This window comes from Oncorhynchus nerka, linkage group LG22 (assembly GCF_034236695.1).
Source record: "Oncorhynchus nerka isolate Pitt River linkage group LG22, Oner_Uvic_2.0, whole genome shotgun sequence".
Lineage (NCBI taxonomy): Eukaryota > Metazoa > Chordata > Actinopteri > Salmoniformes > Salmonidae > Oncorhynchus > Oncorhynchus nerka.
The window spans coordinates 16056176-16069584 of NC_088417.1; the positions used below are offsets into that span (position 1 = coordinate 16056176).

The 13409-nt window shown below is 52.2% G+C and overlaps 1 protein-coding gene across 1 annotated transcript in view; it reads right to left on the reverse strand.

Annotated features, from left to right (window-relative positions):
• The window catches only part of LOC115104488 (histone-lysine N-methyltransferase 2C-like), a 264974-nt gene that overhangs the window by 63065 nt on the left and 188500 nt on the right, over nt 1-13409 (reverse strand). The window contains 3 exon segments of the mRNA XM_065006980.1: nt 3483-3581; nt 4498-4617; nt 6596-6721. Of these exon segments, the coding sequence (XP_064863052.1) occupies nt 3483-3581; nt 4498-4617; nt 6596-6721 (345 nt within the window).

A 13409-nucleotide genomic window follows, 5' to 3' on the forward strand; every position in this document is an offset into this window, starting at 1 on the left:
TGTACAACAAAACCAAGAGGAGACTAGTGAACAGGCTGTACAACAACACCAAGAGGAGACTATTGAACAGGCTGTACAACAACACCAAGAGGAGACCAGTGAACAGGCTGTACAACAACACCAAGAGGAGACTATTGAACAGGCTGTACAACAACACCAAGAGGAGACCAGTGAACAGGCTGTACAACAACACCAAGAGGAGACTAGTGAACAGGCTGTACAACAAAACCAAGAGGAGTGAACAGGCTGTACAACAAAACCAAGAGGAGACTAGTGAACAGGCTGTACAACAAAACCAAGAGGAGTGAACAGGCTGTACAACAAAACCAAGAGGAGACTAGTGAACAGGCTGTACAACAACACCAAGAGGAGACTAGTGAACAGGCTGTACAACAACACCAAGAGGAGACTAGTGAACAGGCTGTACAACAACACCAAGAGGAGACTAGTGAACAGGCTGTACAACAAAACCAAGAGGAGACTAGTGAACAGGCTGTACAACAAGACCAAGAGGAGACTAGTGAACAGGCTGTACAACAACACCAAGAGGAGAGAACAGGCTGTACAACAACACCAAGAGGAGAGAACAGGCTGTACAACAACACCAAGAGGAGAGTACCGTAGCATCATCACTATACAAAATGCATATTTGTGTGTCACTGTCTCCCATAGCTGGGGTGTTTGTTCATCAGCATGTATATTCAAATATATGCAGTACAGTATTTGGGTTTCTGAGACATTGTTAACAGCCTTTAGACTTATACAGCAAAGGGAGTTAGAGTAATTGTCCTCCTTATTCATTTAAGTCACCAGCCACCATTGCTATTCAGAACCTTTTCTAAGGAAGACAAGCAGGATTTGACAGTAGAGAGACAGTGAGGGGGGTTAAGATGTACAGCTTTAAGCAACACGGAGACACATAACCTGGGACTCGGCACAGTGTCAATGCTCTATCGTTTTAGTGAGGTACAGTACATGACCAAAAGTATGTGGACACCTGGTCGTCGATCATCTCATTCCAAAATCATGGGCATTCATTTGGAGTTGGTCCCCACTTTGCTGCTATAACAGCCTCCACCTGATGTTGGACATTGCTGAGTGGACTTGCTTCCATTCAGCCATAAGAGCATTACTGAGGTCAGACACTGATGTTGGGTGATTAGGCCTGGCTCGCAGTCGGCGTTCCAATTCATCTGAAAGGTGTTCGATAGGGTTGAGGTCAGCTTGTGTGCGGCTGCTTGGCCATGGAAACCCACTTCTTGAAGCTCCCAACAAACAGGTATTGTGCTGACGTTGCTTCCAGATGCAGTTTGGAACTAAGTACTGAGTGTTTCAACCGAGGAGAGACGATCTTTACAAACTACGCACTTTAGCACTCTGCGGTCCCGTTCTGTGAGCTTGTGAGGCCTACCAATCGCAGCTGAGCAGTTGTTGCTCCTAGATGTTTCCACTTCACAAAAAAAGCACTTACAGTTGACCAGACCAGCTCTACCAGGGCAGAAATTAGACAAACTGACTTGTTGGAAAGGTGGCATCCTATGACAGTGAGTGCCAAGTTGAAAGTCACTGAGTTCTTCAGTAAGGCCACTCTACTGCCAATGTCGGTCTATGCATGGCTGTGTGCTCGATAATATAAACCTATCAGCAATGGATGAGGCTGAAATAGCAGAATCCACTATTTGAAAGGGTGTCCACATACACTATACGGTTGAAGTCGGAAGTCTACACTTGGTTGGAGTCAATAAAACTCGTTTTTCAATCACTCCACAAATGTATTGTTAACAAACTATAGTTTTGGCAAGTCAGTTAGGACATCTACTTTGTGCATGACAAGTCTGTTAGGACATCTACTTTGTGCATGACAAGTCTGTTAGGACATCTACTTTGTGCATGACAAGTCGGTTAGGGCATCTACTTTGTGCATGACAAGTCGGTTAGGACATCTACTTTGTGCATGACAAGTCGGTTAGGACATCTACTTTGTGCATGACAAGTCTGTTAGGACATCTACTTTGTGCATGACAAGTCTGTTAGGACATCTACTTTGTGCACGACAAGTCATTTTTCCAACAATTGTTTACAGACAGATTATTTCAATTTATTTCACTCACTGTATCACAATTCCAGTGGGTCAGAAGTTTACATACACTAAGTTGACTGTGCCTTTAAACAGCTTGGAAAATTCCAGAAAATGATGCCATGGCTTTTGAAGCTTCTGATAGGCTAATTGACATCATTTGAGTCAATTGGAGGTGTACCTGTGGATGTATTTCAAGGCCTGCCTTCAAACTCAGTGCCTCTGCTTGACATCATGGGGAAATCAAAAGAAATCAGCCAAGACCTCAGAAAACAAATTGGAGACCTCCACAAGTCTGGTTCATCCTTGGGAACAATTTCCAAATGCCTGAAGGTACCATGTTCATCTGTACAAATAATAGTACGCAAGTATAAACACCATGGAACAACGTAGCCATCATACCGCTCAGGAAGGAGACGCGTTCTGTCTCCTAGAGATGAACGTACTTTGGTGCGAAAAGTGCAAATCAATCCCAGAACAACAGCAAAGGACCTTGTGAAGATGCTGGAGGAAACAGGTACAAAAGTATCTATATCCACACCATCCCAACCGTGAAGCACGGGGGTGGCAGCATCATGTTGTGGGGGTGCTTTGCTGCTGGAGGGACTGGGGCACTTCACAAAATAGATGCCATCATGAGGAGATAAATTCATGTGGATATATTGAAGCAACATCTCAAGACATCAGTCAGGAAGTTTAAGCTTGGTCGCAAATGGGTCTTCCATACGGATAATGACCCAAAGAATACTCCAAAGTTGTGGCAAAATGGCTTAAGGACAACAAAGTCAAGGTATTGGAGTGGCCACCACAAAGCCCTGAACTCAATCCTATAGAAAATCTGGTCAGAACTGAAAAAGCCTGTGCGAGCAAGGAGGCCTACAAACCTGACTCCGTTATACCAGCTCTGTCAGGAGGAATGGGCCAAAATTCACCCAACTTATTGTGGGAAGCTTGTGGAAGGCTACCCAAAACGTTTGACCCAAGTTAAACAATTTAAAGGCAATGCTACCAAATACTAATTGAGTGTATGTAAACTTCTGACCCACTGGGAATGTGATGAAAGAAATAAAAGCTGAAATAAATCACTAATATTATTCTGACATTTCACATTCTTAAAATAAAGTGGTGATGATCCTAACTAAGCTAAAACAAGGAATTTTTACTAGGATTAAATGTCAGGAATTCAACTGTATATACTAACGTATGTTGGTACATAAGCACAGTGTTGGTACTGACCTGTCTGAGTGTGAAGTGGTCTGAGGTTGAGAACATGACCATGGTGTTGGTACTGACCTGTCTGAGTGAAGTGGTCTGAGGTTGAGAACATGACCATGGTGTTGGTACTGACCTGTCTGAGTGTGAAGTGGTCTGAAGTTGAGAACATGACCATGGTGTTGGTACTGACCTGTCTGAGTGTGAAGTGGTCTGAGGTTGAGAACATGACCACAGTGTTATGCATTGTGTTCTCCTCCACCACCAGATACGGCTGCTCCACAAAACTGGCCTGGACACACACACACACACACACACACAAGCAGGGGTTAATTAACCGATTAGAAAAAAAAAAAAATTGTCTTTTGAAATTAAAACTGATGGTAAGATTGTGTTCAAAATCTGTAACGTTGTGCTTGGTCCCGTACAGTATTTTTCGGTTGAGGTAGAAAACATGTTCCAGGCATAATCAGGATCTAGGTCTATGACATGGCAGCACTTCTCATGTGACTAGCTGTCATACCTCCAGACTGTGTAGCTATATTATCATGTCATCCACAAGGACAAACACACAGCATGGTTCAGTAAATCAGCATTACCAGGACACGGGCGTGTCAACAAGCATGCTGCCTAGTGGCTGGCTGCAGCAGATCTGATTACAGTCTTACTTAACGCCTACCTACCTCCCGTATTGGATTCCAATAACACTCAACCGGGTAGAGACATGTTTGCTCGGTGGGAGAGGGTGTGAGGTTGTGTGCGTGGGGGTGGGGCACTGTCTGTATGGTTCTGTGTGTGTGTGTGTGTGTTCTCACCTAAAATCCAATTATCTAGCGTGTACACTCAATACAGCATTGACACTTCTCCTGTGTCTACCTTAAAAGGTACCCACAATGTACAGTATATAAATCCACATTGGACACATTTTCCCAATCAACCACCCACCGTTTTTAGTGGGAGGAAAAAACATGTCAGTGCCCTGCCCACCGCTGTGTATGACATAGCATTTATACCCCTCCCCCTGTACCACCCCTCATGCCAAAAGCTTTCCCAAGATAGAGTGCACTGCTCTTGTTAACGTGAGAGCGCTCTCTGGCCTAAGCTAAGCACATTTGGCCACTGTTTTATGAATGTATGCAGAAGATGGGGAGAGGAGGGGTTTAGGGAGGCAGTAGATCGGGATGAAGGGAGGGGGCGAGGGCTCGTACCCCAGGGGTTACGGCAAAGCTGGTGTAGGCCTTGAGTCCTCGGGAGCGTCCGCGGCCCCCGCGCCCAGACAGGTTGGCCCCCCGGGGTCTCCGCCTTCCAGGGAAGGTTGAACCACGACCCTGTGAAGGAAAAAGAAGGAGGGATGGAGGAGAGAGTGTGAGGAGAGAGACAGGCAAGAGGGAGAGAAGTGTGTGTGTGTGTGTGTGTGTGTGTGTGTGTGTGTGTGTGTGTGAGAGAACGGGAGAGAGGAATGAAAGAGATGGAAGTGGAGGGAAAGAGATAACATGTCATCAGCCAATCACAACATTCCTCTGCGTTTTTCGCTGGCGAACAATAAACACATTTCCCAAAACACACTCCTGCATCTACTGCCGTCAAAAGTAAATCCCAAAGGACTTCCCCACGGAGCCACAATATTAATATCCCCAGCTGCATTTACTGTCAAGCAAATTCAAAATGTGAACATTAGCATAAAGAGAATTAAACTGCGAGATTCTGACAATTACACTTTTCTACTTACCCAGAGTCAGATTAACTCGTGGATAACATTTTTATGTCTGTGTGTGCAGTATGTTCAAGCCAGTTTTGTGAGCCAATGCTCACTAGCGTTAGCGCAATGACTGGAAGTCTACAGGTACAGTAGCGTATGCGTTTTTTTTTGGGGGGGGGGGGGGGTATCAAACAAATAACTGACCGACTTGGTTCAATTACTTGAATTCAATTTGTGTGTGTGAGCCCAACACGCGGTTTCTCTAGAGAGATATCAAATCATTCCCGAGAAATTTGAGAAAGTAAGTCAAAAAACGGTGTGGGACGCTGGGCTGAAGGGAGTTGTAGTTTTCATTAAGCAAATATTCAACCTAGTTCAGCGCAGAAACGTGGTAATTAACTATAATGACCACAATACATTGCGCCAGTTTTTATGGCTCAGAGAGGAAGAGGCAAAGCGAGATATTTCACTCTTGCCAAAATTTGCTAAAATGAATCCCCCAAAAATCCCATCTAAGCTTTTGCACCTGCCTTCCCACCTTTGGGACAGCGACTCCCATTGTTACGGCGTAGATGTGAGGATCTCATCATTGTTTACATCTGGCTGGCTGACTGCTACTCTCTGAGCAGAGATAACATATACACAACAGAAATATTTTATAATTTCATAGTTATTTCCTATTTTTCTATTGACGTCTACCCAATGTGGACCTGACGCAACGGAATATTTTCAATGTTTTGACAATTGAATGTTCACTATATTCGGCTTCGGAATTTCCATTTAAAAAAACTCTGAAATCATTGTACCGTCATTATTTCACAATAAACCATGATTCCATGATTCTTTCTTTAATAATCTAACAGAAACCCGAAGCGACCTCAAAAAGCACTAATCGCTCAGCACTACCGCCTTTTAAATAATGTGTGTGGTGCTTTATAATATATGCATGACAAAAGCCTGAGGGAGGGAGAGATCAACATCTTTTTTTAGGTCAAATCCATTTTCCATCTCCCCATGGACACTAAAAGTCACTCTTAATTATGGTTCCCCCACCCTTTCGAGTCAGTCCTTCAAATCAGGAAGACTGTTGCAAGTTTTATATAAAGTTATAAAGAGAAGACTGTGCCAAAGCCAGCCAGTTGATGGAGTGTTGACACAGGAACAAGTGATAGTCCTTCCCACAGGAGTCCACCTTCATAACACCTATCAGTTACAGACTGACTGAGGAGGCTTGTTGTGGAGTGTTAGCGTCAAAGTGGAGTCCTGTCACAAAGTCCAGACTAAAGGGTTGCAGTGGGGGTGACAGACAGGAAACCCCGACTGGATTGAGCTCTGCTTCACGTTCGTCTCACGCCACCATCGGTCTGGTATTCTTGTCATTCTGGTAATGGTAACAACGCTAAATGCTAACAAAGCTAATTTATAGAACAATAAACACCATTCATAAAAATTTGCAAAGCCTATGTTTACATGGATTTCCCTTGCGTACGTCTCTGCAGGTGGCAAAGTGTGTGTACCGTGTCATATCTAAACCTGTCCTCACCTGGCCAGGCTAAACCACTGAGTGAAAGGGGGGGGGGGGTGGACATCATAAGCACTCCATTTACCACTCTCATGCTCCAGACGGGTGCCTCTTGCAGCTGCCTGGTTTGTGGGCCATCCCACCCCCCCTCCGAGGGGTCCTGCTGGGACCAAGAGGGGGGGCTCGAAGCCCTACGGTTACTCCATGCTCCCTGATGGGGGAGGAGGGGCAGGGGCAGAGAGGAAGAGGGGCAGGGAGTGGGGAGGAGGGGCAGAGAGGAAGAGGGACAGGGAGTGGGGAGGAGAGGCAGAGAGGAGGAGGGACAGGGAGTGGGGAGGAGAGGCAGAGAGGAGGAGGGGCAGGGAGTGGGGAGGAGAGGCAGAGAGGAGGAGGGGCAGAGAGGAAGAGGGGCAGGGAGTGGGGAGGAGGGGCAGAGAGGAAGAGGGACAGGGAGTGGGGAGGAGGGGCAGAGAGGAAGAGGGACAGGGAGTGGGGGGAGGAGAGGCAGAGAAGAGGAGGCGCAGAGAGGCAGGGAGTGGGGAGGAGGAAGGAGGGGCAGAGAGGAAGAGGGCAGGGAGTGGGGAGGAGGGGCAGGGAGTGGGGAGGAGGGGCGGGGAGTGGGGAAGAGGGGCGGGGAGTGGGGAGGAGGGGCAGGGAGTGGGGAGGAGGGGCAGGGAGTGGGGAGGAGAGGCATAGAGGGGCAGAGAGGAAGAGGGGCAGAGAGTGGGGAGGAGAGGCATAGAGGGGCAGAGAGGAAGAGGGACAGGGAGTGGGGAGGAGGGGCAGAGAGGAAGAGGGACAGGGAGTGGGGGAGGAGGGGCAGAGAGAAAGAGGGACAGGGAGTGGGGAGGAGAGGCAGAGAGGAGGAGGCGCAGAGAGGCAGGGAGTGGGGAGGAGGAAGGAGGGGCAGAGAGGAAGAGGGCAGGGAGTGGGGAGGAGGGGCAGAGAGGAAGAGGGGCAGGGAGTGGAGAGGAGGGGGCAGGGAGGAAGAGGGACAGGGAGTGGGGAGGAGAGGCAGAGAAGAGGAGGCGCAGAGAGGCAGGGAGTGGGGAGGAGGAAGGAGGGGCAGAGAGGAAGAGGGCAGGGAGTGGGGAGGAGGGGCAGGGAGTGGGGAGGAGGGGCGGGGAGTGGGGAAGAGGGGCGGGGAGTGGGGAGGAGGGGCAGGGAGTGGGGAGGAGGGGCAGGGAGTGGGGGAGGAGAGGCATAGAGGGGCAGAGAGGAAGAGGGGCAGAGAGTGGGGAGGAGAGGCATAGAGGGGCAGAGAGGAAGAGGGACAGGGAGTGGGGAGGAGGGGCAGAGAGGAAGAGGGACAGGGAGTGGGGGAGGAGGGGCAGAGAGAAAGAGGGACAGGGAGTGGGGAGGAGAGGCAGAGAGGAGGAGGCGAGAGAGGCAGGGAGTGGGGAGGAGGAAGGAGGGGCAGAGAGGAAGAGGGCAGGGAGTGGGGAGGAGGGGCAGAGAGGAAGAGGGGCAGGGAGTGGAGAGGAGGGGCAGGGAGGAAGAGGGGCAGGGAGGAAGAGGGGCAGGGAGGAAGAGGGGCAGGGAGGAAGAGGGGCAGGGAGTGGGGAAGAGGGGCAGGGAGTGGGGAAGAGGGGCAGGGAGTGGGGAAGAGGGGCAGGGAGTGGGGAAGAGGGGCAGGGAGTGGGGAGGAGGGGCAGAGAGGAAGAGGGGCAGGGAGTGGGGAGGAGGGGCAGAGAGGAAGAGGGGCAGGGAGTGGGGAGGAGGGGCAGAGAGGAAGAGGGGCAGGGAGTGGGGAGGAGGGGCAGAGAGGAAGAGGGGCAGGGAGTGAGGAGGAGGGGCAGGGAGTGGGGAGGAGGGGCAGGGAGTGGGGAGGAGGGGCAGAGAGTGGGGAGGAGGGGCAGAGAGTGGGGAGGAGGGGCAGAGAGTGGGGAGGAGGGGCAGAGAGTGGGGAGGAGGGGCAGAGAGTGGGGAGGAGGGGCAGAGAGTGGGGAGGAGGGGCAGAGAGTGGGGAGGAGGGGCAGAGAGAGGAGAGGGGCAGAGGGGAGGGAGTGGGGGAGGAGGGGCAGAGAGGAAGAGGGGCAGGGAGTGGGGAGGAGAGGCAGAGAGGAGGAGGCGCAGAGAGGCAGGGAGTGGGGAGGAGGAAGGAGGGGCAGAGAGGAAGAGGGCAGGGAGTGGGGAGGAGGGGCAGGGAGTGGGGAGGAGGGGCAGGGAGTGGGGAGGAGGGGCAGGGGAGTGGGGAAGAGGGGCAGGGAGTGGGGAAGAGGGGCAGAGAGTGGGGGGAGGGGCAGAGAGGAAGAGGGGCAGGGAGTGGGGAGGAGGGGCAGAGAGGAAGAGGGGCAGGGAGTGGGGAGGAGGGGCAGAGAGAAAGAGGGGCAGGGAGTGGGGAGGAGAGGCAGAGAGGAGGAGGCGCAGAGAGGCAGGGGAGTGGGGAGGAGGAAGGAGGGGCAGAGAGGAAGAGGGCAGGGAGTGGGGAGGAGGGGCGGGGAGTGGGGAGGAGGGGTGGGGAGTGGGGAGGAGGGGCAGGGAGTGGGGAAGAGGGGCAGGGAGTGGGGAAGAGGGGCAGGGAGTGGGGAAGAGGGGCAGGGAGTGGGGAAGAGGGGCAGGGAGTGGGGAGGAGGGGCAGGGAGTGGGGAGGAGAGGCATAGAGGAGGGGCAGAGAGGAAGAGGAGCAGGGAGTGGGGAGGAGGGGCATGGAGGAAGAGGGGCATGGAGAAAGAGGGGCAGGGAGTGGAGAAAGAGGGGCAGGGAGTGGGGAAGAGGGGCAGGGAGTGGGGAAGAGGGGCAGGGAGTGGGGAAGAGGGGCAGGGAGTGGGGAAGAGGGGCAGGGAGTGGGGAAGAGGGGCAGGGAGTGGGGAAGAGGGGCAGGGAGTGGGGAGGAGGGGCAGAGAGGAAGAGGGGCAGGGAGTGGAGAGGAGGGGCAGAGAGGAAGAAGGACAGGGAGTGGGGAGGAGGGGCAGGGAGTGGGGAGGAGGGGCAGGGAGTGGGGAGGGAGTGGGGTGGAGGAAGGAGGGGCAGAGAGGAAGAGGGGCAGGGAGTGGGGAGGAGGGGCAGGGAGTGGAGAGGAGGGGCAGGGAGTGGGGAGGAGGGGCAGGGAGTGGGGAGGAGGGAGTGGGGAGGAGGGGCAGGGAGGGGGAGGAGGGGCAGAGAGTGGGGAGGAGGGGCAGAGAGGAAGAGGGGCAGGGAGTGGGGAGGAGGGGCAGAGAGGAAGAGGGGCAGGGAGTGGGGAGGAGGGGCAGAGAGGAAGAGGGGCAGGGAGTGGGGAGGAGGGGCAGAGAGGAAGAGTGGCAGGGAGTGGGGAGGAGGGGCAGAGAGGAAGAGGGGCAGGGAGTGGGGGGAGGAGGGGCAGAGGGGAGGAGCGGAGGAGGGGCAGAGAGGAAGAGGGGTTGGGAGTGAGGGGCAGGGAGTGGGGAGGAGGGGCAGGGAGTGGGGAGGAGGGGCAGGGAGTGGGGAGGAGGGGCAGGGAGTGGGGAGGAGGGGCAGGGAGTGGGGAAGAGGGGCAGGGAGTGGGGAAGAGGGGCAGAGAGTGGGGGGAGGGGCAGAGAGGAAGAGGGGCAGGGAGTGGGGAGGAGGGGCAGAGAGGAAGAGGGGCAGGGAGTGGGGAGGAGGGGCAGAGAGAAAGAGGGGCAGGGAGTGGGGAGGAGAGGCAGAGAGGAGGAGGCGCAGAGAGGCAGGGAGTGGGAGGAGGAAGGAGGGGCAGAGAGGAAGAGGGCAGGGAGTGGGGAGGAGGGGCGGGGAGTGGGGAGGAGGGGTGGGGAGTGGGGAGGAGGGGCAGGGAGTGGGGAAGAGGGGCAGGGAGTGGGGAAGAGGGGCAGGGAGTGGGGAAGAGGGGCAGGGAGTGGGGAAGAGGGGCAGGGAGTGGGGAGGAGGGGCAGGGAGTGGGGAGGAGAGGCATAGAGGAGGGGCAGAGAGGAAGAGGAGCAGGGAGTGGGGGGAGGGGAGGGGCAGGGGAGGAAGAGGGGCATGGAGAAAGAGGGGCAGGGAGTGGGGAAGAGGGGCAGGGAGTGGGGAAGAGGGGCAGGGAGTGGGGAAGAGGGGCAGGGAGTGGGGAAGAGGGGCAGGGAGTGGGGAAGAGGGGCAGGGAGTGGGGAAGAGGGGCAGGGAGTGGGGAAGAGGGGCAGGGAGTGGGGAAGAGGGGCAGGGAGTGGGGAGGAGGGGCAGAGAGGAAGAGGGGCAGGGAGTGGAGAGGAGGGGCAGAGAGGAAGAAGGACAGGGAGTGGGGAGGAGGGGCAGGGAGTGGGGAGGAGGGGCAGGGAGTGGGGAGGGAGTGGGGTGGAGGAAGGAGGGGCAGAGAGGAAGAGGGGCAGGGAGTGGGGAGGAGGGGCAGGGAGTGGAGAGGAGGGGCAGGGAGGGGGAGGAGGGGCAGGGAGTGGGGAGGAGGGAGTGGGGAGGAGGGGCAGGGAGTGGGGAGGAGGGGCAGAGAGTGGGGAGGAGGGGCAGAGAGGAAGAGGGGCAGGGAGTGGGGAGGAGGGGCAGAGAGGAAGAGGGGCAGGGAGTGGGGAGGAGGGGCAGAGAGGAAGAGGGGCAGGGAGTGGGGAGGAGGGGCAGAGAGGAAGAGTGGCAGGGAGTGGGGAGGAGGGGCAGAGAGGAAGAGGGGCAGGGAGTGGGGAGGAGGGGCAGAGGGGAGGAGCGGAGGAGGGGCAGAGAGGAAGAGGGGTTGGGAGTGAGGGGCAAATGCAGTAAATGCAACAGCCAAACAAAACAAACAAAGCAACAACAAAATAAAACGTGAATACAAGACAGACAGGCATTTTTTATAAACAGCCAAGAAACGAGCGAGATATGAGACATTTGGGACAGATCCTATACATGAGAAGATAAGCTGAACTCACCTTAATTTGGAGATGCAGTACTATTCAAATTGGAAATATATTACAAATCAAAAGTAAAAGGGAGATTGTGGACAACGATAAGATTCAATACTGATGTCTGCAAGAAGCGGGTCTAGTTTAATAGTCTGACAGAAGACAAGACAGCGTTTGCACATCTATTGGGTCTAATAACGCTATGCCTAGTCAAGTGCTCTGCAACAGTCAACCCACAAATCCACACTATCCAGTGTCAGGCCTGCTGGTTGCCATGGTAGCAGCGTGGCTTGTTGGCGTGTTTACAAAACAAGTTATGATTATGTCAGCATGACAGCGCGCCGTCGCTGCTGTCGAGTTAAACACAGCGACCGTTGTTAGGGAATTTCATTTTAGAAACGTCACTGGGAGGCGTTTAGTTTGTTTAATGAGCTAATCAGCGAGAGGCTATATAATTAGACTCAATAACACAATCACTGAGAGGCCTTTTTCCTTTTTTGTTTTGCATAAGCGAAATCATTTCGGGCCGATTAATAATATATCAGAGCCGTGGGTTGGATTTCTCGCTCTCCACTTGCTTCCTGCGTACTTATCCATCTACATCTCATGTATACATTTGTCCCAAATCCCCTGTCAAGCACTTATTGAAACTGTCAGAAACCAAATCGCATTCCCTTAAGCATGAGACAACTTAAAAGTGGCAGTGCGCAAAAGATAGGCTTTGAGAGAGAGATATTTCAGTAGATCCTGTACAGGGTGCCAAGGACTGGTGATGTAGGAGTTCAATACATTCATTGATACTGAAAAGAAAATGATCATGCCATCTTCAAGCACATGCATGTGAATACAGTATGCTCAGAAGCAAACCTCCGTCAATAGTTAGGCTGAACCCAAAACATGCCCATGTCAGAGAGAGTGAAAGGGGGATTGAACTGGGAGAGATGGTCTACTTCATGTGAGAGGACAGAGACTTTCAATGTCAGAGAGAGTGAAAGGGGGATTGAACTGGGAGAGATGGTCTACTCCATGTGAGAGGACAGAGACTTTCAATGTCAGAGAGGGTGAAAGGGGGATTGAACTGGGAGAGATGGTCTACTCCATGTGAGAGGACAGAGACTTTCTTTGCCGCTTCCATCATAAATACGTGACATGACCACAAATATTGTCAAACTGCCCGACTTCCTACGCAACCTCATTCTACATGTTATCCATTAAACAGGTAGACTAAGCAATAAGACATCCTTTGAGAAGACTTCCTGTTCACAGCCATCAACGACAATAACATGCACCTACAGTGCCTTCTGGAGAGAGTTTGCTGCACTGAAAGTAAAGGGGCTGAATAATTTTGCACGCCCAATTTTTCAGTTTTTGATTTGTTAAAACAGTTTGAAATATCCAATAAATGTCGTTCCACTTCATGATTGTGTCCCACTTGTTGTTGATTCTTCACAAAAAAATACAGTTTTATATCTTTATGTTTGAAGCCTGAAATGTGGCAAAAGGTCACAAAGTTCAAGGGGTCCGAATACTTTCGCAAGGCACTGTATTGGCTCTTAGTGTCGCCACGCCTCTAGGGAGGGCACAACTTAGGAAGAACTAATAGTGCCAGTTCTATCAGACTTGAATTTGGTTGTCTGATTCTTTAAGAATGTAGTGGAATGAAAGTCTCAAATAGAAATAGTTGAGTTCAGATACCCACAAACTATTTAAGTAGAACTTTAAAGTATTTAACTTAAGTACCTTACACCACTGACACTGGACCAGTGAATCACCATCCAGATCATATTGGACCACTTGACAGTAGGTCAGAACAGTCTCCGGAGCGATTGACTCAGAATACTGGAGCACGGGGGAAGTATTTCATATCGTGCAGTAGAAAAATATTAAGCATATATTAAGCATATCTATCTTTCTATCTTTCTAATCTAGCAGCAATATTAGCCATCAGTGTAGTGGTAAACCTCTCTATCCTCTTACAACAGCCAAGTACCCCCTCCATATTTCACATAAACACAACGGAAATGGCCCATGAATTTTAAAATGCTTCAATAAAGTAGGGAGGACACTGTGCCACATTTGGGTTTCATGTTTCGCTCCGTAGGATTTCTTACTCAGATGCTATTGCTGATAACCTGTCAG